Source organism: Eptatretus burgeri, chromosome 17 (genome assembly GCF_056783735.1).
Source record: "Eptatretus burgeri isolate ZD-2024b chromosome 17, Ebu_testis_v1, whole genome shotgun sequence".
Lineage (NCBI taxonomy): Eukaryota > Metazoa > Chordata > Myxini > Myxiniformes > Myxinidae > Eptatretus > Eptatretus burgeri.
This window is the reverse complement of record NC_140977.1, coordinates 7,714,276-7,741,391: the sequence shown is the minus strand read 5'-3', so window position 1 is coordinate 7,741,391 and position 27,116 is coordinate 7,714,276. Positions and strand designations below refer to the sequence as shown.

Here is a 27,116-nt window from a genome sequence, read left to right as displayed (position 1 = left end):
AATTTCGTCCCAATCCAACAAGCGGTTGCAGAGAAAAACACGAAAGTTCTGTGCGGACAAACACACAGACAGACAGACACAGACAAACGGACCCAAATGCAATCCCATCTGCTTTGGCGAGAGTAGAAATGGAGAGTGATGTGTTTGTCTTACTTTCCAGCAAAGGAGCAGCATCGTTGGACTTCTTCAGAGGAGAATCACACGGTTCTTGCTTTACACGGTCTTTGCTCAAAACCTCCGGCACAGTCTGAAGAACATCACTTTGGACACATTCTATCTTCACTGGATGAGCTTCATCTGCAAATAATATCATGTCAGTCCATTTGGGAAGGGAAATGCATTAACAAGAGAATCCAAACCAAAATACATCAATAAAATCAGAACTTTTGACAAGACAAGCGCAAACGTCGAAAACAAAACAAGCCAACTCAGAACACTGCTGGATAAGCAGATCAGAGAAGCTTCAATCTCAAACACCTTGCTGTTTGGCAAAATAAAATTGTAAATGGTTTTACTTTCACCGAATCATAAAACTACTTTTCAAATTGTGGATGAGCATCTTCCAAAAACCAAAAAGAGTGTCGAGACCCCCAAATCCCCAACATTCCTGGTTTTGTAACCCCGCACACCACCCACCTCCCCCCTGCCCCACATCCTCTCTTCAGATCAGGTCAGGTATGGGAGCATGCACCGGAGCAGTGCGTTTCTGCGTCCCCTCCAGGGGCCTCCGTCTGGTCATCCCCATCTCATTGAGATGCTGATCAACCTGCTGCAACCACGAAGCACGTGGTCAGCCCATTGGCCTCCTCCACTCACGAGGCTCCCTCGCTGAGAGAATCTGGTGAGCAGGATCAGCGTCAGGAAAATGAGCCACATGTCCATACAGCGGCAGCTGACACTCACGGACGATGCAGGTCACAAATTTCATTTGAGTCTCTCTCAGCAACCGCTCGTTGGACACAAAGTCCGACCAGCGATAGCCAAGGATTCTCTGAAGAGACCTGGTACCAAAGTAATTGAGTCTCCGTCTCAGATCCCTTGTCAGAGTCCACGTCTCACATCAATAGAGCAAGACTGGAAGCACCAAGGACCTGAAGACTCGGACTTTCATCCTCCCGCACAGGTACCGAGAGCGCCACACCCCATGATCCAGTAAATCCATGACTCCCCAGACCCGACCCAGACGTCTATTGACCTCTGGCTCACAGCCAGCAGAGACATGAATATCACTGCCAAGGTAAGTGAATCTCTCCGTGACCTCAACATCCTCGCCACAAACAGGTACAGACAGGATAGCAGCATCCAAGATGTCATTGAAAGCCTGGATCTTAGTTCTGACCCAGGAAACCCGTCATCCCAGTGGTTCAGACTCCTCATTCAGCACCTCTAGAGCCCCCAAAAGGATATCCAGAGTCTCTACAAAGATGACTGCATCATCTGCGAAATCAAGGTCAGAGATCTTGACATTCCCAAACGATACACTGCAGCTAGATCTCTCCAAAATCCTCCCCAGATGGACTGGATCCTCCCCAGATGGATGCCATGGACTGGATTCCTTCAGTCCTCCCTTCCTTCAGCACCAAAGCATAGAGATTAGGCGTATAACTTTCAAAACAAGTCATGTGACCTGCTTTTCCACAATAAAAAATATATAATTAATAATCTTTAAAATAATTCAAGGCAGCATTTACAGGTTGATTTTAGCAGTAATTCAAATGAGGGAGAGAAAGTGGGTGGGAGCGGGGGTAACAGAAGTAAGGTTTTGCATGGTCTGTGTGCCTGTGGAGCTTTTTTTTTTAATTTTGTACACCAAGTCGAGGCTCATGTAAGAACTAAAACACAGAAACATATAACAAGGCAGGACAAAAGAGGGGCAGGAGAGAGAAACACAAAATAATAACAAAAGGCCTGGAGTGAGGAGTGGGATTGAAGAGAGTGAGGAGAGTTTGTTCTCGAGGAAGGAAAAAAGAGGTTTGAAAGAGTGAAGGTGAGCAGCGACTCTTGATTTTGGTCGTTTCACCAGAAGGGGGGTTTTTAGCAGACCCTGAGGGAATATAGGGGGGACAGGTTACAGACAGAGCAGAGGGGGAAAGGCTGGAGAGAAGATGGTAAAAGACAGAAAGACCACTGACCTGCCTCCGGTGAGAGGGTGAGAGACCCAAAGACTCGGTGTCATGGTGGGAGATACCATTGATCCCAAAAGCCTTAGTTTCCACAGCGTGAAGTCGAGCTCGGTGTGAGGCAGAAGCACCACCCCAGAAGGAGGAGCAGTACTCCATCAGACTGCAGATGAAAGCTTTGTAAATGGATGGAAGCTCAGGTGTGCCAAGGAAGGACCTTGCACGACGTAGGATGCTCAGTCAGTGACTGGTTTTGGAAGCCAGATTGGAGATGTGACTTTTTCAGGAAAGATCGTGGCAGATAGTGAGACCAAAAAGCTTGAAGACTTTTTCAAGGGGATTGTTGAGAAAGTAGATGGGGGGGGGGGGTGCAGATGGTCCGTTCGGAGAGATATGGTGAGGGTGTGAGATTTGTCAAGGTTGAAAGACATATTCCAAGTGTTTGACCAGCTTTTGATTTTATCCAGGTCTGCAGAGAGTGAAGAGGCTGCTGCCTGTCTATCAGAGGGATGAAAGATGGTTTGGCAGAGGGGGGAGTCATCAGCAGAGAGATAAAGAGGATTTTCCAGGGAATCTGAGAGATCATTGATGAAAACCAGAAAAAGCACAGGGCCAAGAACACTGCCTTGAGGAACAACAGCCTGCATGGGAAGAGGGGATGAGAGAATTACATTAAGAGGCACGCGTTGACTGCGACAGGAGTGGAAGTCAGAGAGCCATGAGTGGAGATTGCCTTGGATACCATAAGAAGGGAACACAATTTATTGTATTAATGGGGATTGGAAGGGGGGGTGGGAGTGCCCAAGCTAGGCCTAAATTCCTGTTCGATCGGGTAAGAAAGTGGATTCGGTCCGGGCCAAGCAGCCACATGAATGAGGCCGTTAGTGGTTGCGAAGTTTCTTGTTTCTGACATGAGATGGCTTTGTGCTGCTCTTGTCAAGACAGCAGAGGGCAGCACAACATAGTCAGTGCTGTGAAGTGCTGGAGATAATATAGTTGGGATGACTAACTGCAGATGAGATGATGAGAGTTTGATGCACCATTAACGATCCTGAGAGGAAGACGTTCAATGGAATACCGCCAGAAAGGATCACCAGCCTGTCTTGGCTCCGTCAGATTTTCATCTCTTCCCGGAACTTAAGGAACACCTTGGTGGAAAATATTTTTCTTTTGACGATGATGTCATGGCTGCTGTGAAGCAACTGTTAAGTCAGCAGGGCGCACAGATCTATTGTGATGGTATCACGGAACTACACGAATGTTGGTGGCAATGTGTGTACCGCAGTGGTGATAATGTTGATAAATAAATATGCACTGTGGGAGAATAAAGATTTATGTAAATTTCTGTCTTCGTTTCATTCGAATATCTTTACTTGTTTGGGAGAAAAATAATAGGAGAGGATTGATTACCTTTGTGTACGCCCTCGTAATAGTCAGAATACAATTGAAATACACGCTCCTGGGGATCAAACGGACGGGAACCTGAATTATCTAAATTAAGGCTTCAATCATATGACGGAGAGGACGAGAATGGAGAGGGCACAGCACAAGTATTTTATTGTGGCCCGTTTAGGCACATCAAGTCCACTGGGGTTCGCACTCCTGGAGTGGATCGACGTGGGAAGCGAGGAGAGAACCATCATCATGTGGGTCAGTGTGTCACAGGGCAAACTCTCACCTCCCCTCCCTCTCACTCACTCACTCTCACCTCCCCTCACTCACTCATTCACTCTCTCCTCCCTCTCACTCACTTACTCTTGTCTCCCTCTCATTCACTCTCATTCTCTCTTCCCTCTCACTCACTCACTCTTGTCTCCCTCTCACTCACTCACTCTTGTCTCCCTCTCATTCTCTCTTCCCTCTCACTCACTCTCATTCTCACCTCCCTCTCACTCACTCTCATCCTCGCCTTCCTCTCACTCACTCCCATTCTCTCCTCCCTCGACTCACTCCCATTCTCTCCTCCCTCGACTCACTCTCATTCTCGCCTCCCTCTCCTCACTCCCAATCTCGCCTCCCTCTCACTCACTCCCAATCTCGCCTCCCTCTCACTCACTCCCAATCTCGCCTCCCTCTCACTCACTCCCAATCTCGCCTCCCTCTCACTCACTCTCATTCTCGCCTCCCTCTCATCCTCGCCTCCCTCTCACTCACTCCCATTCTCGCCTCCCTCTCACTCACTCTCATTCACTCCAATTCTCGCCTCCCTCTCACTCGCTCTCATTCTCACCTCGCTCTCATTCTCGCCTCCCTCTCATCCTCACCTCCCTCTTACTCACTCTCATTCACTCCAATTCTCGCCTCCCTCTCACTCACTCTCATTCTCGCCTCCCTCTCACTGACTCTCATTCTCGCCTCCCTCTCACTCACTCTCACTCACTCTCGCCTCCCTCTCACTCACTCTCATTCTCGCCTCACTCTCATTCTCGCCTCCCTCTCACTCACTCTCATTCTCGCCTCCCTCTCATTCTCACTCACTCTCATTCTCGCCTTACTCTCATTCTCGCCTGCCTCTCACTCACTCTCATTCTTGCCTCCCTCTCACTCATTCTCATTCTTGCCTCCCTCTCACTCACTCTCCTTCTCGCCTCCCTCTCACTCACTCTCCTTCTCGCCTCCCTCTCACTCACTCACTCTCCTTCTCGCCTCCCTCTCACTCACTCACTCTCCTTCTCGCCTCCCTCTCACTCACTCTCCTTCTCGCCTCCCTCTCACTCACTCTCCTTCTCGCCTCCCTCTCACTCACTCTCCTTCTCGCGTCCCTCTTATTCTTGCCTCCCTTTCACTCACTCTCATTCTCACCTCCCTCTCACTCACTCTCATTCTCGCCTCTCTCTCACTCACTCTCATTCTCGCCTCTCTCTCTCACTCGCTCTCATTCTCGCCTCCCTCATTCTCGCCTCCCTCATTCTCACCTCCCTCATTCTCACCTCCCTCTCATTCTCGCCTCCCTCTCATTCTCGCCTCCCTCTCATTCTCGCCTCCCTCTCAGTCTCATTCTCCCTCCCTCTCACTCACTCTCATTCTCGCCCCCTCTCATTCTCGCCCCCTCTCACTCACTCTCATTCTCGCCTCCCTCACTCTCATTCTCGCCTCCCTCTCACTCACTCTCATTCTCGCCTCCCTTCTCATTTTCGCCTCTCTCTATTTGATGTCGGTCCTCCTCTTTCTTTCGTCTCAACACCCTCTGTACTTTTTAGCAGCTCTGCTTTCGATCTGTCCTGTGACACCAATAAGCCTCAACTGCTTGGAGCTCATTGGCCGTTCAGCCGTCTCCCGAGCCTAAAACCCACCCCAAAGCTTCTCAGCTTGACCGGAAGGTTCCAGGCCTTTCACAAGATCGCCTTTCAGGCCAAAGTCATTCAAACTCTTTGGTCTCACTCCATCAGCCATGATCTTTCTTGGGCAAACCACATTTCAAAGATGGCTTCTAAAGCCAGTCACCGACTGGGCATCCTCCGTCGTACAAACTCCTTCCTCAGTCAAGAAGTATTCGTTTCGTTTTGTGCATTGAACTTTCATTGGATCCCAGTTAAAGTTCCTCTTTAGCAAGGTTTGGGAATGGCGTGAGCGTCACCCTGTTTAAGAAAATTTACAACTGCGTCTGGTTTGTGTTAAGAAGTTTAACGAGAAAGCAAACATAATAAAATAAATAATGGAGAGTGATGAGTTTGACTTACTTTCCAGCAATTGAGCAGGATAATCACACGGTTCTTGCTTTACACGGTCTTTGCTCAACACTTCCAGGAAAGTTTGAAGACCATCACTTTGGAAACATTCCTTCTTCATTGGATGAGTTTCATCTACAAACAAAATCATGTCAGTCAATTTGGGAAAGGAAACGCATTAACAAGTGAATCCAAATCAAAATAAATAAATAAAATCAGAAATTTATATTTATTCATTATTAAAACCAGAAATCAGGTTTTGCATGTTATGAACAAAGATGTCGAGAAGAACCAACGCCCCCCCTCCTCCGTCCTTCCTTCCTTCAGCACCAAAGCTTCGAGAGTAGACATATACTTAACTTTTTTTAAAATAGGGACAATACCCCTGGGCGCTCACCTGATTACGGCTGGATCAGAAAACTAGGCAACCGTTGGAAGGTGTGGATAACCCACAAAATATTTAACAGAGAAGAAAGTAAATACCTGTGGATTTAAAAAATTTTTTATTGCAGTGAACAAACTTTGGTGCATCACAGGTGGTGAAGGTCGTAATCAAGTTTAATCGAAATTGCATGTGTAGTTTCTGAGAAAAAAAACCACCTATTTTGGGGGTAACCCCCGTAGACCTCCTTTTGGGCCCGATATGTTTTTTTTTTAATGCCATGAACAAACTTTGGATGGGTTTGAGGGTTGGTGGAGTAGCGGCTGAAACCCGAATCCTGTCCAGGTTCCTCCTGATGACTCCATATTTGCTCTTTGCTTCTTCAGGTTCCTTCTTGGTCTTCCATTTGATTTGGTACATTCCAATGAAGATTGCGGTGAAATTTCATCAAAACTGTGTGTGGAGTTTCAGAGAATAAATTGCAAGTGTTTGTGGACAGACGGATGGATTGAGGATGCACCATCCCATAAGCTTGCCGGAACTACGTTCCAGGTGAGATAACAAGTCATGCGACCTGCTTTTCCACAATTAGAAAATAAAATTAATTAATAATGTTTAAAGTAATTCAAGGCAACATTCACAGGTTTATTTTAACAGTCATTCAAATGAGGGGGGGGAGAGGGGGGCAAAACAGTTCAAAGTAAGGTTTAGCATGGTCTGTGTGCATGTGGGGTTTAACATAATGTTGTGGTTGACCAAATTCGCAAACCACCATTCAGGTCCCTTAGGTGAGATATCTCGGTAAGTATATGTGTAGTTAGGCCCAAACCCGTTGTCTAGAGGGAATAAATGTCATTCATGAGGGCTGCGACCCACAGGATAGCCGTTTTTCTTTTACTATCTTTATTTTGGACCAACCGCCATTATTACCACCACCAACCACGTCTCAACAGCCATCACAACAACAACCACCAACCACAACGCCGCTTCACCACAACCGCCACGACCTTTACCGTCACAACTCGCCACCATCGCATCACCGTCATCTCGCGCCACTCGTGGGCACCGATACTGGACTCGTGTAGGGCGCGCACCGAGCAGCGTGTTCAAAAGCATCGCGGACTTTCCGAAGAAAAACGGATCAAAAACGACTCACGCCCACTTTTGTTCCGTCCAATCGGTGAGCGAGGGGCGATTTGGCCCCGCCTCCAGGGCGTTGGAGGGCGGTCGCTATATGCAAATTCATGGATCAAAAAGCATTCACGCCCACTTTTCCTCGGGCCAATGGGGAGCGAGGTGAAAGGTCGGAGGCAGAGGGTCAAAGATGAAAGAGCGAAGCCACGGGGCTTATAAAAACGACTGCGTTCGTCAGACGAGTTCAGTTGGAAGTGGGAGTTGAGTTTTGGAGTTCGGAGAAGCAGTTGGCAGTTCGCAGTTGGGAGTTCGCGGAGTCGGAGTGAAGAGGACGGAGCTGTGGAGAGGCGAAGGCGGTTGAGGGGGTGCTCGCGTCGGATTCGGGGAACTGCGAAGGGAAAGGCCGGCGGCGCGACCGAGGTCGTGGTGGAGACGCTCGTCGCGGGACCCGAGATTTTGTGAAATCCTCCTTTCCCCCGAGCATCAGCAACCCCCTCCTGTTTCCCCCCGCGCTGAGATAGTGCGACAAAAGGGGGCCCCCTTCCCACCCCCTACCAGACACTGTCCGCGAGGCCCGCGGAGTTGAGGCACCACCACCGCTTCGCGTCTCATCATCAGACGGGTAGGCCCGACACGGTCTCGGCCCCAGGCCCGCCTACCCCCCTCATCCTGGAGGGTGGTTCTCTTTCCTTTTGCTTTGGGAATATGTGTTGTCGGCGCCGTCTGTGAAGTAAAATTGTATAAGTGTTGCCGAGTGCCCGGTAGTCGGATAGATCTGCATTGTTGCATTTGCTTTTTGTCTTCTTCTTTTACATGTGCTTTTGGTGGAATTGTATATGTGTGCTTCCCGTGTGCCGCAAAATAAATGTGCTTATTGTTGAACTGTTTTCCCGCTTCGCTTCGTCATTTCTTTCATTGAATCCCCATCTTGCTTCACGTAAAGGGTTGGTCGTGGGCTAAGACGCCCGATAATTAATCGAACCGTCGAGGCCGACGAATAACACCGCTCGGTTATCCCGATAGTACGGAACGGGTCACTTAAGTGGCCCGTGTCCGAAGTCGACCTGCGGCGAGGTGCGATCGCCCGGTCTACCCTCCGTGTGGGTACTTAGGTAGGTCGAATTTGGCGAGCAACCCTATCCCACGCGGGGGCCGATTGGCTCGATCGCGGTGAGACCGAAAGGTCCACCCGTGACTGGTTCCCGGCGTTAGTCTGAGAGGGTCACGACTGGATTGTCCGTCCGGTGGGCGACGTGCCGCGATTCGAGTTACGTGGCCGTTCGCACGCCGGCGGGCGCGAATCCGCAACAATAATTTATTGTTTTAATCTGTGTTCAGAGTGATGTTGTCTGAGGAATAACTCACTTGTGGGAGGCGAGGGTTGCTTGGCCGAAATTAGTGTTAGATAGGTTAAGTATGTCTCCTCTGGTGTTCCCCCTCACCTGAAACTAGACTAGGTCTGGGCCAAGCAACCACGTGAATTGGTGGCTGCACAGGACCGTCACTGGTTATGAAGTCTTAGTCTCTCTCATTTGGTGTCGTCCTCCTTTTTCTTGCAGGTCCTCATCTTTCTGGTGTCTGAACACACTCTGCTTTTTAGCAGTTCTGCTTTCACCCTGGTGTGAAGCTGGAAGGTGTGAAAACATTTTGCTCTCTTGGAGACATGCTGAATGGAGAAGGTGGATGAGACTCTTCGACGGTTGCTAGAGTGAGATGTGCATGGAAGAAGTTTCGGGAACTGAGTGGCGTGCTGACAAAGAGGGGAGTGTCGTTGAAGCTGAAGGGAAAGGTGTATGCTACATGTGTGAGGAGTACGATGATTTATGGGAGTGAGACATGGGTACTGAACATGGAGCAGCAACAAAGGCTGGAAAGGGTGGAAATGCAAATGGTTCGGTGGATGTGTGGAGTATCATTGAGAGAGAGGAAGACAAATGATGACCTGCGGAAGATGATGGGAATAAAGTCTGTGATGGAGGTTGTGAAGAGAAACAGGTTGAGATGGTTGGGTCATGTGTTGAGGAAGGATGAAAGTGACTGGGTGAGAGGAGTGTTGGAAATGAGTGTAGTCGGAAGTAGAGGATGGGGAAGTTTGAGAAAAACTTGGCGAAAGGTGGTGGAAGAGGAAATGTGGGCAAGGGGATTAAGAAGGGGAGATGCAGAAAATAGGGTAAAGTGGAGAACATTGTCATGGAGCCCGCAAGGCTAACCCCTGCTTTAGCGGGGGAAATGGCCTTGAAATGTGGTGTGTGTGTGTGTGTGTGTGTGTGTGTGTGTGTGTGTGTGTGTGTGTGTGTGTGTGTGTGTGTGTGTGTGTGTGTGTGCGTGCTTTTTCACCCCATCCTGTGACGTCAATAAGCTTTGCCTGCTCTGAGCTCATTGGCCATTCAGCAATCTCCCGAGTCTAAACCCCACCCCTTAGCTTCTTGGCTTGACTCAAACGTTCCAGGCATTTCGCAAGAGCACCTGAACTCGGGCCTTTGTCCACTTGCAAGGCTGCGATCTTGTAAAAGAGCATAAAGGACAGATTACAAGGGGAAGGACAATAAACAGGGATTATGGAAAAGCGGTTTTGGACACAAGCATTGTGAGTGGAGATGATATGGCTATGTAACGATTAAAACCAACATATTTCTGGTCACAGAGTTGGTTACTTCATACTTATTCTCAAACATAAATCAATGTATTTTAACCCTTCGAAGTCACTCGCACAACACTATGTTAGAGTAGAATGTAGTTGTGATTCAGACCTTTGACTTGCAAAGCCAAAACATCCACAAACTCAAACTCGGATTCGGATTCCACCTTCACCTTCACGATAAAATCTGCAAACACAGGAGGACATGAAAAAAATACTTATGACAATGCACCACTTTCACACAAAAGTAAAAATCTAAGCTGGAGGTGGCCATCCCAACTTAGTAGAACATTCTAATGCACTCCCAGAGTATAACCACCACTTTCAATCTTGTTTCACCCAGCGGTTTACAAGTGCATAAAATGAAGAACATGTGTGTAAATTGGCAGAGTGGTTTTCAATTCTTCAAGGTTTTCATACAGAGATATTATTATAATGTAAATACATATCATAAACCGTTGGAACTTGTAATACACTCTCCAACCAGGCCGATGCGCCACACGACACACATTTACACAGAGAATTTGCGTTTTTCTCTGAAGTTATTTTAATTATTTAATGACAGAAACACATCAGGAATTCAATTCTAATAAATGTCCTCCACTGCTCGAGGAAGATAATGAATAATCGGAATTAAAATCTTTGCTTTATCCATTCAATTGAAGAATATTGAATGCAAAAATTAAAATGCAGTATTTAAAAGACCATTTATCATTAAAAGTCTTCATAATCATGTCAAAGTTAATTATGTTTATTGTAAATAATCTCTCTTTTTTTTATCCAACTGTTGTGATTTAATTTTCCCTTGTCCCCATTGTTCTCAATGTTGTACTTTGAAACCACAATGCTGATCCTGCATATGCTCGTGAGCATCATGAAGTGCAGATCAGCTCATCCCGTGTTCTTATTACTCTCCATTAGTCCCCTCTTTTACCCCATTTACTGCAATGACAGGACCTTCAAAGGAGTAAGTTTTACGTGGGGAGTTTGATTATGTAATTAACACCACCATTGTTGACCGACAGCTCAGTCCAGTGTTGTCGATTAAATTAATGTGGTGTTGATGTTGTCTCGGCTTGATGGGCCAAATGGCCCAAATGGCCTCCTCCTGCATCAAAGTTCCTTGTGTGTGCTTGTTTTCAATTTCCGGGAGGGTGTGGATGTTCGTTCAGCTTTTCTACAAAAACTAAACTTGGAGTGGTACGATTGGCCCATCGCTTCTTGTGTATACTACTACTACTACTACTACTACTACTACTACTACTACTACTACTACTACTACTACTACTACTACTACTACTCAGCGGACACATCCGAGATAGAGTTCACAATGCCGCGCCATGAATATTTGTCCATCATCAGTGTCTGCATGTCCGCTATGTCATGCTGGATATCCCTTGCTACGCAGTCGATGTAGTTCAGTGGCCTTTTTCCTCTGGTTGGGCAAGGCAATCTCAAGCAGATCATGTCAGATATGATTTGGTCTTTGGCATGGAAACAGTGACCAGCAAATCGTGTTCTGCGATGAGCTACAATGATAGAAATGGGTGGTATTTCTCTGTAGATCTCTGATTTTGTTCTGTGTTCCTGCCAGCTGATGTTCTGAACTCGCATAAGAAGCAGAGAAGATGTGCCATCAAGCTGGTCCTGCAGGGCCTTCTTCATGGTCCATGTCTCTGATCCATATAAGAGTATGTTCTCTACGCAAGCTCTAAAGAATGCAAGTTTGGTAGATCTTGAAATGTTAGACTGCCAGATTTGCTGCAGCCTGTTACATCCACTCCAGGCTTGACCTTTGCGTGATATGAAGTCCTTCTTGGAGTCAGTTACATAAGACCCTAAGTATTTAAAGTCTTTGACTTCATTTAGTTGTGAGCCATCCTTGGAGAAGATTGGTAGATGATCAGCATCCTCATTTACTGTCATGTATTCTGTTTTCTTGGCATTTAGAAACAGACCGACCTTAGCTGAAGCATCCTCAACAGAAATTAGAAGGTCTTGAGCATCCTTCAAAAGTGTCGCTGTTAAGGCGATCTCATCTGCATCGTCAAGGTCTGTGAGATGCTTATCTCTGTCGCCATTTGATCTTTTTGGCTTGATGTCAATGCCTTTCTCTTTCATGGTCTCTACTGACTGCCTGAGAATGTAATCGCAAGTATAACAAAAAGATAAGGAGCAAGGGTGTCCCCTTGGAGGATTCCTGCTGTTGTGAAAAACTCCTTGGTTGGGCCATCCATACTTTGAACATAGCTGGAAGGGTTGTTGTACATTATGGCAATTGCTTGTACTGTTTCTTCCACGATGCGATAGTTCAAAAGTATTTGAAGCATGACCTTCCTGTTGACACTGTCAAAGGCCTTGGAGAAATCCACAAATACAAAGCTTACTTTCTGCTTGGAGATCTTTAGTTCTTCTATGATCCTCCTTATGGCAAGAATCTGAGGTGTTGTAGATCTGCCTTTCCGGAAACCATTCTGGTTGCGTCGGAGAATAGGATCGAGATAAGGGGTAATCCTATTAAGCAGCATAGAATTGTAGATTTTTGAGGCAAGAGGTGACAATGTTATACCTCTGTAATTAGGTGGGAGAGAGGTTGCCTTTTTTAGGCAGAGGGATGATGGCAAATTTGGAGAAGGTCGCTGGTTTGTTGCCTCTATAGGTTTCGTTGCAAAAGTCTAGCAGCTCTTGATGAAAAAATGGGCTCTTCCAGACAACAGCTGGAATGTTTCGAGACAAGGAGTCTTGGATCGTTTGAGCTTTCTCACGCATTTCTGGAGTTCCTCCATCGAGAATCTGCCGGTCTTGATGGGAAGAATGTCAACAACTTTGTGATTGAAAAATGGATCATCAGTACTGGTGTTCTGCTCAGGTTTGCCAAGAAGATTGCTAAAATGTTTAAACCAGCAGTCTAGACATTCCTCTTTGGTGTTACCTTTGATACGGATAGCTGGAGAAGCCTTCTTATTGGTGATCTCTATCAGGACCTGCCAAGCTGCTGCATGCTTATTTTCTTGGTGTAAACTGTCAAGCTCGTCAGTCTTGGACTTCACATGGGCATCTCGCACCTTGGTGTAAGCTTGAACAAAAGCAGCTTTAGTGGATTCTAAGCTTCTGCCAAGTATTTCTGGTGGATCTAGCATTGTGCTTCCTTGATGCTTTCTGCAAGATTTCTCTGGCTGTGTTGATGCTGTTGCTGGTGGCTATTGCAAGAACACTCTTTCTTTTCTTGGGGAGCATTTCAAGAGCAATCTCCTTGTTGGCGGTGATCAAGGTATCATACACTGCTGAGGTGTTGTTATCCTCTCGTAATGTAGTTCATCACGCAGGATGCAGAATCTGTTATGAACTGCTTCTGTAAATTGCTCACAGAGGTTGTAATCTCTCACAACACTTTTCCAGTCTATGCTCTTCATAGGATCTTAAGCTGGTGACTTGCTTTTGCGGTAGCTGATCTGGCATCCACATGAGACGATGCGATGGTCTGATTGAATACCTTCAAAGGAGTAGTAAGCTCTGGAATACTTAATGGAATTAATCCATTTCTTTCTTACCAGAATGTAATCTCGCTGGACACGCTGACCATTTGGACGGCAATGGGTCCAAAGCCTATTCTTGGGGTTCTGAAACCTTATATTGGTGGCAACAAGGCTGTGTTGCTCCATAAAGTCTTTCATGTGCTTCCCATTTATATTGGATTCATCTGCACAGGTGAATAGAGCGTCTGCAGACCCGATATGGACAATGACATCCCCACCTAATATTAGTAGATTGTGAGTTTGAATTACATAGACTATGGTTGAGAGTTATTGGTAGAATTTAACTCCATCTTCTTCTGGGTATTCATTATGAGGGCTATAACAGCACAAGACAGTTGTCAATGGGTTGTCGTGCAGAGTTATCTCAATTGTACGCTCATTGTGGCTCACAATAGAGCGACAACATTTCAAGGCCCTTGGTGAAATAAGGAAGCCAACTCCACCTGTTGCTGCATTCCACGAGTTCTTCCATGCTGAAGAAGTTATTAAAACATAACCACTGGTAAAAGTCTCTTGTTGTAGCGATTCTGAGTGTTCAATGCGGTGTTCCTGCAGGCAGATGTCAATGCCATAGTGTTGTGCTTCAAGCGCTAGTTCTTCTTTCTTTGCAGTAGATCTTAGCGTCTGGATGTTGAAGGTACTAAAAATGACAGGTATCTTGCGACGAACGAATCTGTCCATCTCTCCTTTGTCACTATCAGGCTTGGACCGTCCCAGAGGCTTCAGGACCAACCCGTCATGCGTGTTGGCAGGAACCAACATTGGCACATTAGACATGGGCGAGGAATCAGGGGCTTTAACCCTGGTGCTTTTGCGTTGTGTACTCATAATCTTGTCGATGGCTATAGTGGATCTGTGGGCGCCACTCCTAAACCCACCCTTTGATATCGAGGTGTCGTCCCCTAGCCTTTTCTCATCCAAGAGTCACCTACAAGGCAGTAGCTGATACCCTTAGGTCAAGAGACCTAACCCTGGTGGTGAGGTGGAAAGGACCCATGAGGAGGTGAGGTGGTGAAATGGGGGTGTAGTTGTAGTGTAGTTGTGGATGGCCGTTGGCTCTGGATAAGCTCATCCGCCCTTTTTTCAGCTCTTGTTTTTAATACTGCCGGGTGTCCACTCACCCTCCTCACTAGATGGGCTGACTCGGCCTGTCATGTGGAAGCCAGTTTCGTCGCCGACCAACTCGACCATGCGGCAGGTAGTACTGGGTTACATGTTACCTGTAGCAGGTCAACCACGACCTGACCTGAGAAAAAGGGATCTTGTGTATAAAGGGATCTAAAGTGTCTAAAAGATCTATGAGTCAAGAGGTTTAAGCAGTCTCAAGTGAGTATTGGTCTTTGGGAGTCTAAGAATTGATTATAAAGGGTTTAAAAAGGCATAAAAGAGACTTTGGTGTCCAAAGGCTCAAGGGGTGGGTTGAAGTGGTCTACAATGGTCGAAAGGGGTCAAAAGGTCTAAATTCAAAAGGGTATGCTACAAGAGTAGTCAAAAAGTTAAAACAGTAGTTAAAACATATCAATACTGTACTTATGAACATCATAAGTACTGATTTTGTGACAGATTTCAGAGACCCTAGAGCGGTGGGCTTGGGATCCTCGGGTCCTGAGTTCAAATCCTGCTCGGCTGTTGAATCAACACCAGGTGGGGTTGATTCTGCCTGGCATCCTTCCAAGGTTGGCAAAAATGAGTACCAGCTTGCTGGTATCCTGCGTCGGAGTGGTGACCCATCCAGGATTGTGCCCAATAGCCCAGGATACTGCTTAGGCAACACCAACGCTCTGCACAGAGTATGGTCCCAATGGAATGGATCAGAGTGGACATCGTAGAACAGAACTGGATTTGGTGGTGGTAAGGAAGCGACAGTTGTGGAGAGTTTAGGATTGTAAGGCAGTCGTGGGAGAGCATGCTACCACCCAGCACAAGGTTGTGGTGTTTCTGGTATCGATGGAGAAAAGGAGGGAGGTTAAGAGCAGGGGTCAGAAGATTATTAGGTGGGGGGAGTGTAGGATAAATGTCGTCGTTGAGTATTCGGAGAGGCTAAAGGCTTTTCACAGAAGTCAATGAATTCTCTCACACAACGCACAAAATCACAAAAATCCCAGTTCAAAAGTCACTCAGTTTGACCCACACCATGAGCCGAACCAAGCCCACAAACACAAATAGCCGTAGCACAACCCACCGATCCTCCCCACCTCACCGCGGGCAGAATCACGCCCACGAGCACAAATAGCAGGAGCAGCACGACCCGCCGATCTTCTACATCGCACGCGGGCAGAATCAAGCCCATGAGCACAAAAATCAATGGAGTTCAATAAATACTTTCCGGATATCAACACGGAGGATACATGCATGACCATGGCACGAGATCCCTTCAAGTATGCGGCTGACAGTATCCCAGAAGGCATCCAAAACGAGGTCGTCAAACTCGTGAATGACTCCTCAGCCAAGGATGAATTTGAAATCCTCAGCCTTCCTGCATTCTGGGAAAAGAAGATGTTCCCTTATGTATTCCAGCGAATTTTTTCATTTCAACTTCTGGGTCTCACTATCTGCCATGATATTGTTGCGAATCTGGAAGCCATGAGCCACAGACATTCAGGTTCCTATAGGTTAGTTATTTCAGCAAGTATGTGTTTTATAGATGGCTTCCTTCCCCTTGTCTAATGGGTGATTAAATGTAAATGTGCTGCGTAGTTATTTTGATAGTTGGGGTTTTTCTTTCGTTTATTTGCACCACCAACAAGAACTACAATAACAGCTGTGGACCACTCCAGCTTGGGGTAAAACAATGCCTGGAAACCCTCCGCTCCTGGCATTCTCTGCGAGCGGAAAGGTTATGCCCCCACCCATCGATTCACTTGGCAGTGCGCCAAGTGTGGAAAAGGTCGAGCCCCGCCTGAGAATGATCCACGCCTGAGTGAGCCCCGCCCGAGCATGATCCACGCCTGGGTGAGCCACGCCTGAGAACGAATGACACCTGAGCGAGCCTGGGTGAGCCACGCCTGAGAACGAATGACGCCTGAGCGAGCGCGCCAGAGAGGATAAAAAGGAACAGAGGAGCCTCGCAAGAGGAGTCTGTTTGGCTGGTCTTGGTCGTCGTCGTCATCTTCTTCGTCCTCGTCCGCCGCACGATCAAGCGCTCAAGAGACACCATCCCCCTGCAAGAACCGCAAGGGTCTCTCGCCGGTGCCTGGATTTGGCTCGCCTATCACTGGGGCCCGGGTCGACTCGAGATGAAGATTGCACGAGGCGGACAGGTCCAAGACAGACCCTTGTCTTCAGCCCGACTGTCCTCTGGGTTGGAGGTCCAATTAAAGACCATTTGGACCGATTCTTTGGGTGTGTGTGCGTGTGTGTCCGTGGGCCCGTCTGCTAAGTAGTGAATTGTATAAGTGCTTTTTGCCTGTATATATGTGCATTCGTTAATATTCGGTTTAGCTCTGCCCTTATGTGCTCGCCTCATCCCCCCCTCCCCCCATTGTAAATAAATACTCCGATTGTTCAATGTTTCAGCTCGTTCGTGTCCATTCCTTCATTGGCTTCGCGTGCTGCATGTAGGAAAATTAGCCAGGCCATTGCTGTGGTAACAGGGTATTCGGGACCGACGGAACTCGGCGATCAAAACCGCTCGGATCGCACACGGAATGAGTACGCCAAACAGCTCATTCCGTATGGGTGCCGTCGAGGGTGAATTTCCCCGGTAGGTTGGACCACGTGGGTATTTAGGTAAATTGAAATTGATAATCGACCCTATCCCACGTGGTCTGTCTATTGGCGAGTTCCGTCCAAAAAGGGACTCGTACTATTCCGAAGTTTTCCGAAGAAGTGCGATCTAAATTCCGGGCGATCGGTCGAGCCGACTCTACTGCTCCATCTGGTCATGCTCACGGCCGACGCCCGGCCCCGCAACACTATTTCCTGGGAAAGCCACATGTCCAACTTGGGCTCCAAAGCCAATCACTGAGTGGGAATCCTCCGTCATGCAAAGTCCTTCCTCGGCCCACCTGAGCTCCTGACCACATACAAAACTTTCGTCCGCAGCCTGATGGAGTAATGCTCTCCCCTATGGGCTGGTGCTCCTGCCTCACACCTTTCTCGGTTTCACGCTGTGGAAACCAAGGCATTTAGGATCATTGGCATCTCACGTGATGAGGCTGAGTCTTTGGGCCTCTCACTCTCTCACCGCAGGGAGGTCGGTGGTCCTTCTGTCTTCCACTATCTCCTCTCCGGTCTCGCCACCCCTGTTCTGTCTGCGATTTGTCCCCACCATATTTCCGCAGGGTGCTCAAGGTCCCCAACAACCCCTTTCTGGTAAAACTACCAAAATCATGAATCGCTGCTCATCTTCACTCTTTCATTCCTCTTTTTTCTCGCTTTTGGAATAAACTCCCTCACTCTATTCATTCCCATTCTTCCCTCCAGGCCTACAAAACAGCCGTTCACCACCAACTCTTATCTTCCCCCATCCAAAACCTCGATTTTTTCTCCCACCATTAATCCACCCCAAACCCGCCTCCTTAAAATTCCCTGCTTTACTTCCTGAAAGTCCCTGCAATGTCCATCTTGTATACCCCGTGTTCCTCGCCCCATCCCTCTCCCTTCTACAGTATCCCCATGTCTCTGTTCCCCACTGTTTTGTCCTTCCCTCTCCCGTCCCTCTTGTCTCATGCCCCTATTGCTGTGCATTGTGTTTGCTCTCATATGAGCCTCGATAATGTACACAAAATAAAAACACCAAAAAGAAGCCTGTCTATCCAAAAGTGAGTGAACGAGCCCTCCGAGAAACCACAGTCCATACCCTGTGGGGGACCACTTACCTGCTCGAGCCAGGCCCTCCTGGCAATCAAACCAAAAGCTTACAATATGTTGGGAGTGGAAGTATGCCTGGTGTTGGCTTAATGGTTGGGGTGGTGAGCTTTGGATCCTAGGTTCCTGAGTTCAAATCCTGCTCAGTGTTGAATTAATTCCAGTTGGGGTTAACTCGACCTGGCATCCTTCTGAGGTCGGCAAAATGAGTGTCAGCATGCTGGTATACTGTGTTGGAGTGGTGACCCATCCAGGATTGTGCCCAATAGCCAAGGAGACTGCTTCGGCAGAACCAACACTCTGCACAGAGTATGATCCCGATGGATGGATGGATGGATGGATGGAAGTAGAAGAGGATTTGAGATTCATTCTCTCTACCTTCTTGCTCCTCCTCCTTCTCCTTCTCCTCCTCCTTCTCGTCAAATTGAAACACGAGGGGCGAACAAACGAATCCACAAATATCACTCAGTTCTTCATTCTTTTCTCAATTTATACATCGTACGTATTGTTGTGGTTGACGAAATTCACAAACCACCATTCAGGTCCCTTAGGTGAGATATCTCTGTAAGTATATGTGTAGTTAGGCCCAAACCCGTTGTTTCGAGGGAATAAATGTCATTCAGTCGGGCTGCGACTCTTCAGGATAGCCGTTTTTCTTTTACTATCTTTATTTTGGACCAGCCGCCATTACTACCACCACCAACCACGTCTCAACAGCCATCGCACAACAACCACCAACCACAACGCCGCTTCACAACAACAGCCACGACCTTTACCGTCACAACTCGCCACCATCGCATCACCACCATTCTTGCGCCACTTGTGGGCACCGATGCTGGACTCGTGCAGGGCGCGCACCGAGCAGCGTGTTCAGAAACATCACAGACTTTCCGAGAAAAACGGATCAAAAACGACTCACGCCCACTTCTGTTCCGTCCTATCGGAGAGCGTGGGGCGATTTGGCCCCGCCTCCAGGGCGTTGGAGTGCGGTCGCTATATGCAAATTCATGGATCAAAAAGCATTCACGCCCACTTTTCCTCGGTCCAATGGGGAGCCAGTTAGAGGTGAAGGGTCGGAGGTAAAGGGTCAAAGGTGGGGGAGCGAGGCCACGGGAGATATAAACGGCCGCGCTCGCCAAACAGTTGGCAGTTCGGAGGGGAGAAGTCAAGAGTTCGAGTTCGCGGTTGGGAGTTGTCGGTGGAGCTGGGAAGAAGAGGACGGAGCTGTGGAGAGGTGGCGGCGGCGAAGGCGATCGAGGGGGTGCTCGCGTCGGAGTCGGGGACTGCGGAGGGAGAGGCCGGCGGCGCGACCGAGGTCGAGGTGGAGACGCTCGTCGCGGGACCCGAGACAGGGTGATATCCTCCTCCCCCCCGAGCATCAACAACCCCCTCCTGTTTCCCCCCCGCGCTGAGATAGTGCGACAAGGGGGCCCCTTTCCCACCCCCTACCAGACACTGTCCGCGAGGCCCGCGGAGTTGAGGCGCCACCGCCACTTTGCGTCCCATCATCAGACGGGTAGGCCCGACACAGTCTCGGCCCCAGGCCCGCCTACCCCCCTCATCCTGGAGGGTGGTTCTTTTTCTTTTGCTTTGGGTATATGTGTTGTCGGCGCCGTCTGTGAAGTAAAATTGTATAAGTGTTGCCGTGTGCTCGGTAGTCGGATAGCTCTGCATTGTGTTTCTCTTTTATATTTGCTTTTTGTGTAATATTGTGTTTCTTCTCCTTTTACATGTGCTTTTGGTGTAATTGTATATGTGTGCTTCCCGTTCATCGCGAAATAAATGTGAGTTATGTTGAACTGTTTTCCCGCTTCGCTTCGTCTTTTCTTTCATTGAATCTCCATCTTGCTTCACGTAAAGGGTTGGTCGTGGGCTAAAACGCCCAATAATTAATCGAACCGTCGAGGCCGACGAATAACACCACTCGGTTATCCCGATAGTACGGAACGGGTCGCTTAAAGTGGCCCGTGTCCGAAGTCGACCTGCGGCGAGGTGCGATCGCCCGGTCTACCCTCCGTGTGGGTACTTAGGTAGGTCGAATTTGGCGAGCAACCCTATCCCACGCGGGGGCTGATTGGCACGATCGCGGTGAGACCGAAAGGTCCACCCGTGACTGGTTCCCGGCGTTAGTCCGAGAGGGTCACGACTGGATTGTCCGTCCGGTGGGCGACGTGCCGCGATTCGAGTTACGTGGCCGTTCGCACGCCGGCGGGCGCGAATCCGCAACAGTATCATTACTCGCAAAATCAAAGATTTTTCAAGTATATTTGTGAGTCGATTTTGTTATTCTGTCTGTTTGTCACCTACAGGTCATATTTTTAAATTGATCTTCACAAAACTTCACCACATGGTGGAGTTTGTCATAAGGAAAGCCTATTGTGCGAGGTCAAAAGGTCAACATAGGCCAAAGGTCAACTTTGGTGAGATTTCTAAAATCCTCAATTTACATCCGATTTATTTGAAATTTGAAGAGGATTTGCAGACCAGGTCACTGAATTCAACCAGCCAAATGTTTTTGAGGTCAACATTGACCAAAAGGTCAACACGGGGCGTATTTCTAAAAGAGTCTATTTTCAACCGATTGGACTTATATTTTAGTCATTCATTAATTATATTGTTCACGAGGCTACTGACAGTAATAAACAATTCTGTCATCATGTAACTATCGTCAGGTATGTGGAGGGGTAGGGGGGCAAGGGGGAAGGGGGAAAACTGTGGTAATCGGTTTTAGTGTGAAATAGTGAATAAAAACCGTTTCAGTAAACGAACTTCGAGGTTTAAACCCTAAAAATGTATTTATTTACAAAATATCCAATACAGTTACTCAGGAACTCGGCACGTACCAGGAATGGAGTGTTCGTCCTCGGGTGGACCGACCCTGGACCGGCGGTTTGATCCCTGGACCCGCGGTCTGTGAGACGCCTCGTTTCCTCCATCGGAGATGTTCGTGGATCCCGAGGGCTTCGCTCTGTGATCTTCACCGGAGAGATCTCGGTTCATGGTGAACCGGACGGTACATTAGAGTAGAGTACAAGTAAAACCCGGTGTCCACGTGAACCACACGGTGGTTCGGGATGAAAGACCCGCACGATCTCCTCACTTCCTGAGAAACTCCTCGTATTCGCGATTCCCCAATCACAGATTCGTCACAAATTAAATGGGAACTTGGGGAGGGAAACGTGAATTCCGTCAAATCAAAACAACAATCGGGGCACATTTCCCAGTCGAACCAACATCTCAGTGGTATTCATTAATAGACGGGCAGGGTGTCCGCCATCGAGTCCGAGCGGACGAGTTTAGTCCCAGGTGGGAAATAATAATAATAAAAATTCGTATATAATGTCGAGGCTCATATAAGACCGAACGCACAGAACGTATAACAAAGGGCGCAGGAGCCAACAACAACAACAACAACAGGGGCGGGAGAGGGAAGCACAAAACAGTGAGGAACAGAGACATTAATAGATCTGTAGAAGGGAGAGGGATGGGGTGGGGTGCACAGGGTAAACAAGATGGACACTGGTGTGCAGTGACTTTCAGGAAGGAAAGCAGGGAATTTGAAGGAGGTGGGTTTGGGGTGGATTAACGGGGGTAGAAAAGATCATGATTTTGGATGGGGGAAGATAAGAGGTGGTGGTGAACAGCTGTTTTGAAGGCCTGGAGGGGAGTAGTGAGATTGAAGAGAGTGTGGGAGTTTGTTCCAAAGGTGGGGAGAAAAGAGGAATGAAAGAGTGAAGGTGAGCAGCGATTCGTGATTTTGGTAGTTTAACCAGAAGGGAATTTTTGGTGGACCTTGAGTGCCGTGAAGCGGGCGAGGAAACGGTAGAAGACAGAAAGACCACCAACCTGCCTGTGGTGAGAGGGTGAGAGACCCAAAAACTCAGCCTCATCACGGGAGATACCAATGATCCCAAATGCCCTGATTTCCACAGCATGAAACCGATAAGGGTGAGAGGCAGGAGCACCAGCCCAGAGCGGAGAGCAGTACTCCATCAGGCTGCAGATGAAAGCTTTGTATGTGGTCAGGAGCTCAAGTGGACCGAGGAAGGACTTTGCACGACGGAGGATGCCCAGTCAGCGACTGGCTTTGGAGGCCAGCTTGGAAATGTGGCTTTCCCAGGAAAGGTCATGACAGATAGTCAGACCCAGAAGCTTGAATGAAAGGACTTCTTCAAGAGGATTGTTGAGAAAGTAGATGCGATGGGGGGTGTTCCAGACGGTCCTTTCTGAGAGACATAGTGAGAGTGTGGGATTTGTCATGGTTGAAAGACAAGTTCCACGTGTTGGACCAGTTTGTGATTTTATCCACATCTGCAGAGTGAAGAGGCTGCTGCTTGCCGATCCGAGGGATGACAGATGGTACGGCAGAGGGTGAAGTCATCAGCAAAATTTGAAAAAGTGAGGGTTTCGTGCCCTGCTCGATGGTGGTGGTGCATCTCAGAGAATGCTGTCTGGAGGATGTGTGAAAGACACCGTCAATAAAGAGGAGGACGTGGGGGAGGCAGAGGAGTGAGAGGAGAAGCAGAAGAATATGTGGATGCATGGTCATCATGTTCACTTCAAACAGTACACCTGGAGAGAGAAACAACCTGCGGAACACAACCAAGTGAAGAGTTTGAGGAGAAAGTTCTCCAAGATATAAAGTCGAACCTAAAGGGATTTTGGCAGTATGTCCACGGCAAAGCCAAGAGGAGAAATAATATGGGGAATATAAAAAAGGAGGAAGGATCCTCTGCACCATCAAACCACAGCAGAACACAGTTTTTGACGGAACAATGATCAAAAATATCACCTTTACGTCTGACTAGCGGGGACTCCTCCCGGAAGAAGTCCCCGTGTCGGCCCACTGAACATGGATGGCTGCTTCTAGTGTCCGGGGAGTGAATGAAACGGAAAAAATTGTAAAATATAGCACCGTGAACAATATCGTAATCAGCAGGATGAATCACGTGGTGAGAAAAGCGTGTGATAAAGACACTGCACTGTAATCACCAACACTGTAATCACCAATACTGTAATCACAGCTGTGAGGTGAGGACACATGAGGTGAGGAAAGCATGGCATAAAGATACCACACCGTAATCATGAGTATTTTAATCACCTCAGTGCTGCGACCAATCGACAAGTGAAGGTAAAAATGGACACACTTGATTGGTCAGCGCCGTGACCAATCGCCGAATGAATATTGCAGATATAGCTACAGCCACCCAAGCTCTATTTATTCTTGTAGCTAGTAGAAGTCGGTGGTATATCATAGATTCGGTTAGGAAGAAACTCCTTTGCCTGAACAACAGTAAATCGATCGGTCTTGATGGCCCCACATCCTCAAGAAGCTTGCAGTTATCTTCGCAGGAATACTGGACCTCATCCTTCCAGGAATCTCTCGATGAAGGAGTCCGACCCCCGGTGTCGAAGGAAGCCATTGTTATCGCTATACAAGAAGGGAAGTCGTGCTGTCCACTGCCGTTCGTACACGTTGGTAGATGTTGGTTTAGAGCCTGTTTCATGACGTTTATGGGGGAAAACAAACAAATAAGGAAAGAAGGAACAAAAAGGGAGGAATGACACCGCAAATCAACACTGCCATCCATCAAAATTACCATCAAGCCATCTTTTGACATTTCTGTCATCGATGGCAATTGTAACAATTGTATGAAAATGTTTATATAAGAGACAATTGTACATTTGTAACGTGGCTTGATGGTAATTTTGTATTTTATTTGTTGTGGGATTGAGAAGAAGAAAAATAGCAAAATATGTCGTGAGGGCAATCCATAAAAGGGTTGTGGCGTTGTATTGTAGCGTCATTCCTTCCTACCTTATTAGGGTATTTTGGGGAGGGGGGGATTCCATCCCTCCATGTTTTTTCATTTTTTTTGTCAAAGTGTTTTTTTGACTTGTACAACTCCAATTTTTCCAATCTATATGCCAATGACGTCAGAATCCAATAAATTATTTTGAGGGGCATTTACATGGGGGGGGGGACCCCCTGACTCTCACCACCCTCAACGATATAATCTCACACAAGTCCCTTCCTTCATTCCCTTAATATCCCGTCCCTTCTGTCTCCACTCAGATATTCTGCTACCCTGTTGTCCTTCACTTTTGGAGTCATATATTTATTTTGTACACCAACACAGCAAAATGTTTCTTTTGCTTCTCTCCTTTCTCTGTTCCTTCTATTCTATCCCAATACTCTTGTATCCTCCCAATGTTCCTCGCCTTCTCTCCCAAACTCCACTCACCTCCTTTCCTTCTCCTGCTGTCTTACATTCCCTCCTCCACCTCAATTTACTCCCTACCTATGCATACACAATGAAGAGATACCTCCACTCCTATCCTCTTCCCTTCTGTTCCTTTACTCAATGTTGGCATTTATGATTTCCTCCCTCCCAATGAAATCTATCTGTCCGGGTTCTTCCCGACATCTTTGCTCTTTTCACACTTCTTTCTAATTTTTCACATTTCTCTTTGTTCATTCTAATTCTTGCTTTTTCTTTTTATTCTCTTTCTTTATCTATCTGTCGAGGGAGAAGTGAATTCTTGCGGAAAGTTTTCTGTAAGGCCCACTTGGCGGCACCTGGATGGGTTTTAAGGGTTGTGGAGTAGCGGCTGAAACCCGAATCCCATGAAGGTTCCTCCTAATGACTCCATCTTTACTCTTTGCTTAATGGGGGTCCTCCTGATGATGCCAATGCAGGATTTAGTCTTCAATTTGATTATATGAAGGGGTCAAATGATCAGATATATTTACAGAAAGAGCAGGTAGTTACACGACTTACTCAAACAATAGCATGCATGGATGTGGTACATGTAATGGTTAATTTATAACGCTCTTTTCAATAACCGGTGCAGAATTCAATTTTCAATAACTTTTCAATAATAACTCTTTTCAATAACAATAACTTTTCAATAATAATAATTGCAAGGTATGACCCCCTGGAAACCTCAATGAAAGCATCAGCAGAGTGGTGTCATGGAAAAGCTGGAACACCAAACAGATGATGACACAACAGGACAAAATGAACAGTATTAAGAGGGTGTGGGGGTGGAGTTGTGGAGTTGGAGTTGAAGGACACCAACAACACTAACACCAATAGTGGAGTTGAAGGACAAAATAGAGGGAGACTTAGACAAACAACGGGGTAGGATGGAATGGGGTGGACAGGATGGATAGAGAAGGAAACTTCTTCCTCACCCACCCACCCCCACAAATCCTACCTACCCCCTCCTATCTTCTTTACTCCCCTCTCCCCCTCTCTCATCTTTTCCCTCCTCTCTCCCCCTGCTTCCCCCACTCTCTCTCTCTCTCCCCCTTCCCTTTTTCCTTCCCCACACCGACTCCCCATCTCTCTCTCGCCCTCCCCTGTATTTGTTTACCTCACGGATGTTTGTATAAAGTGTTTGTATAAAGTGTTTGTTTACCTCACAGATGTTTGTATAAAGTGTTTGTTTACCTCACGGATGTTTGTATAAAGTGTTTGTATAAAGTGTTTGTTTACCTCACGAGTGTTTGTATAAAGTGTTTGTTTACCTCACGAGTGTTTGTATAAAGTGTTTGTTTACCTCACGAGTGTTTGTATAAAGTGTTTGTTTACCACACGAGTGTTTGTATAAAGTGTTTGTTTACCTCACGAGTGTTTGTATAAAGTGTTTGTATAAAGTGTTTGTTTACCACACGAGTGTTTGTATAAAGTGTTTGTTTACCTCACGAGTGTTTGTATAAAGTGTTTGTTTACCACACGAGTGTTTGTATAAAGTGTTTGTTTACCTCACGAGTGTTTGTATAAAGTGTTTGTTTACCACACGAGTGTTTGTATAAAGTGTTTGTTTACCACACGAGTGTTTGTATAAAGTGTTTGTTTACCACACGAGTGTTTGTATAAAGTGTTTGTTTACCTCACGAGTGTTTGTATAAAGTGTTTGTTTACCACACGAGTGTTTGTATAAAGTGTTTGTTTACCTCACGAGTGTTTGTATAAAGTGTTTGTTTACCACACGAGTGTTTGTATAAAGTGTTTGTTTACCACACGAGTGTTTGTATAAAGTGTTTGTTTACCTCACGAGTGTTTGTATAAAGCGTTTGTTTACCACACGAGTGTTTGTATAAAGCGTTTGTTTACCACACGAGTGTTTGTATAAAGTGTTTGTTTACCACACGAGTGTTTGTATAAAGCGTTTGTTTACCACACGAGTGTTTGTATAAAGTGTTTGTTTACCACACGAGTGTTTGTATAAAGCGTTTGTTTACCACACGAGTGTTTGTATAAAGTGTTTGTTTACCACACGAGTGTTTGTATAAAGTGTTTGTTTACCACACGAGTGTTTGTATAAAGTGTTTGTTTACCACACGAGTGTTTGTATAAAGTGTTTGTTTACCACACGAGTGTTTGTATAAAGTGTTTGTATAAAGTGTTTGTTTACCTCACGAGTGTTTGTATAAAGTGTTTGTATAAAGTGTTTGTTTACCTCACGAGTGTTTGTATAAAGTGTTTGTATAAAGTGTTTGTTTACCTCACGAGTGTTTGTATAAAGTGTTTGTATAAAGCGTTTGTTTACCACACGAGTGTTTGTATAAAGTGTTTGTTTACCACACGAGTGTTTGTATAAAGTGTTTGTTTACCACACGAGTGTTTGTATAAAGTGTTTGTTTACCTCACGAGTGTTTGTATAAAGTGTTTGTTTACCACACGAGTGTTTGTATAAAGGGTTTCTTTACCACACGAGTGTTTGTATAAAGTGTTTGTATAAAGTGTTTGTTTACCACACGAGTGTTTGTATAAAGTGTTTGTTTACCTCACGGATGTTTGTATAAAGTGTTTGTTTACC

General features: G+C 46.8%; 1 protein-coding gene across 25 annotated transcripts in view; it reads right to left on the bottom strand.

The window, feature by feature from the left end:
• The window catches only part of LOC147009201 (uncharacterized), a 315,005-nt gene that overhangs the window by 210,104 nt on the left and 77,785 nt on the right, over positions 1 to 27,116 (bottom strand). For 24 of the 25 annotated variants that reach the window (XR_015052783.1, XR_015052784.1, XM_085861564.1 and 21 more), the window contains 3 exons: positions 10,055 to 10,129; positions 5,801 to 5,923; positions 154 to 297 (listed from right to left, as the gene is read on the bottom strand). Coding sequence is in view for 23 of the 25 variants with exons in the window: in XM_085861564.1 (XP_085717690.1) it covers positions 154 to 297; positions 5,801 to 5,923; positions 10,055 to 10,129 (342 nt within the window). In the remaining 2 variants the exon portion in view is untranslated. Of the gene's footprint in view, positions 1 to 153; positions 298 to 5,800; positions 5,924 to 10,054; positions 10,130 to 21,130; positions 25,466 to 27,116 lie in introns of those variants that run through there. The other variant, XM_085861586.1, reaches the window with a different exon arrangement.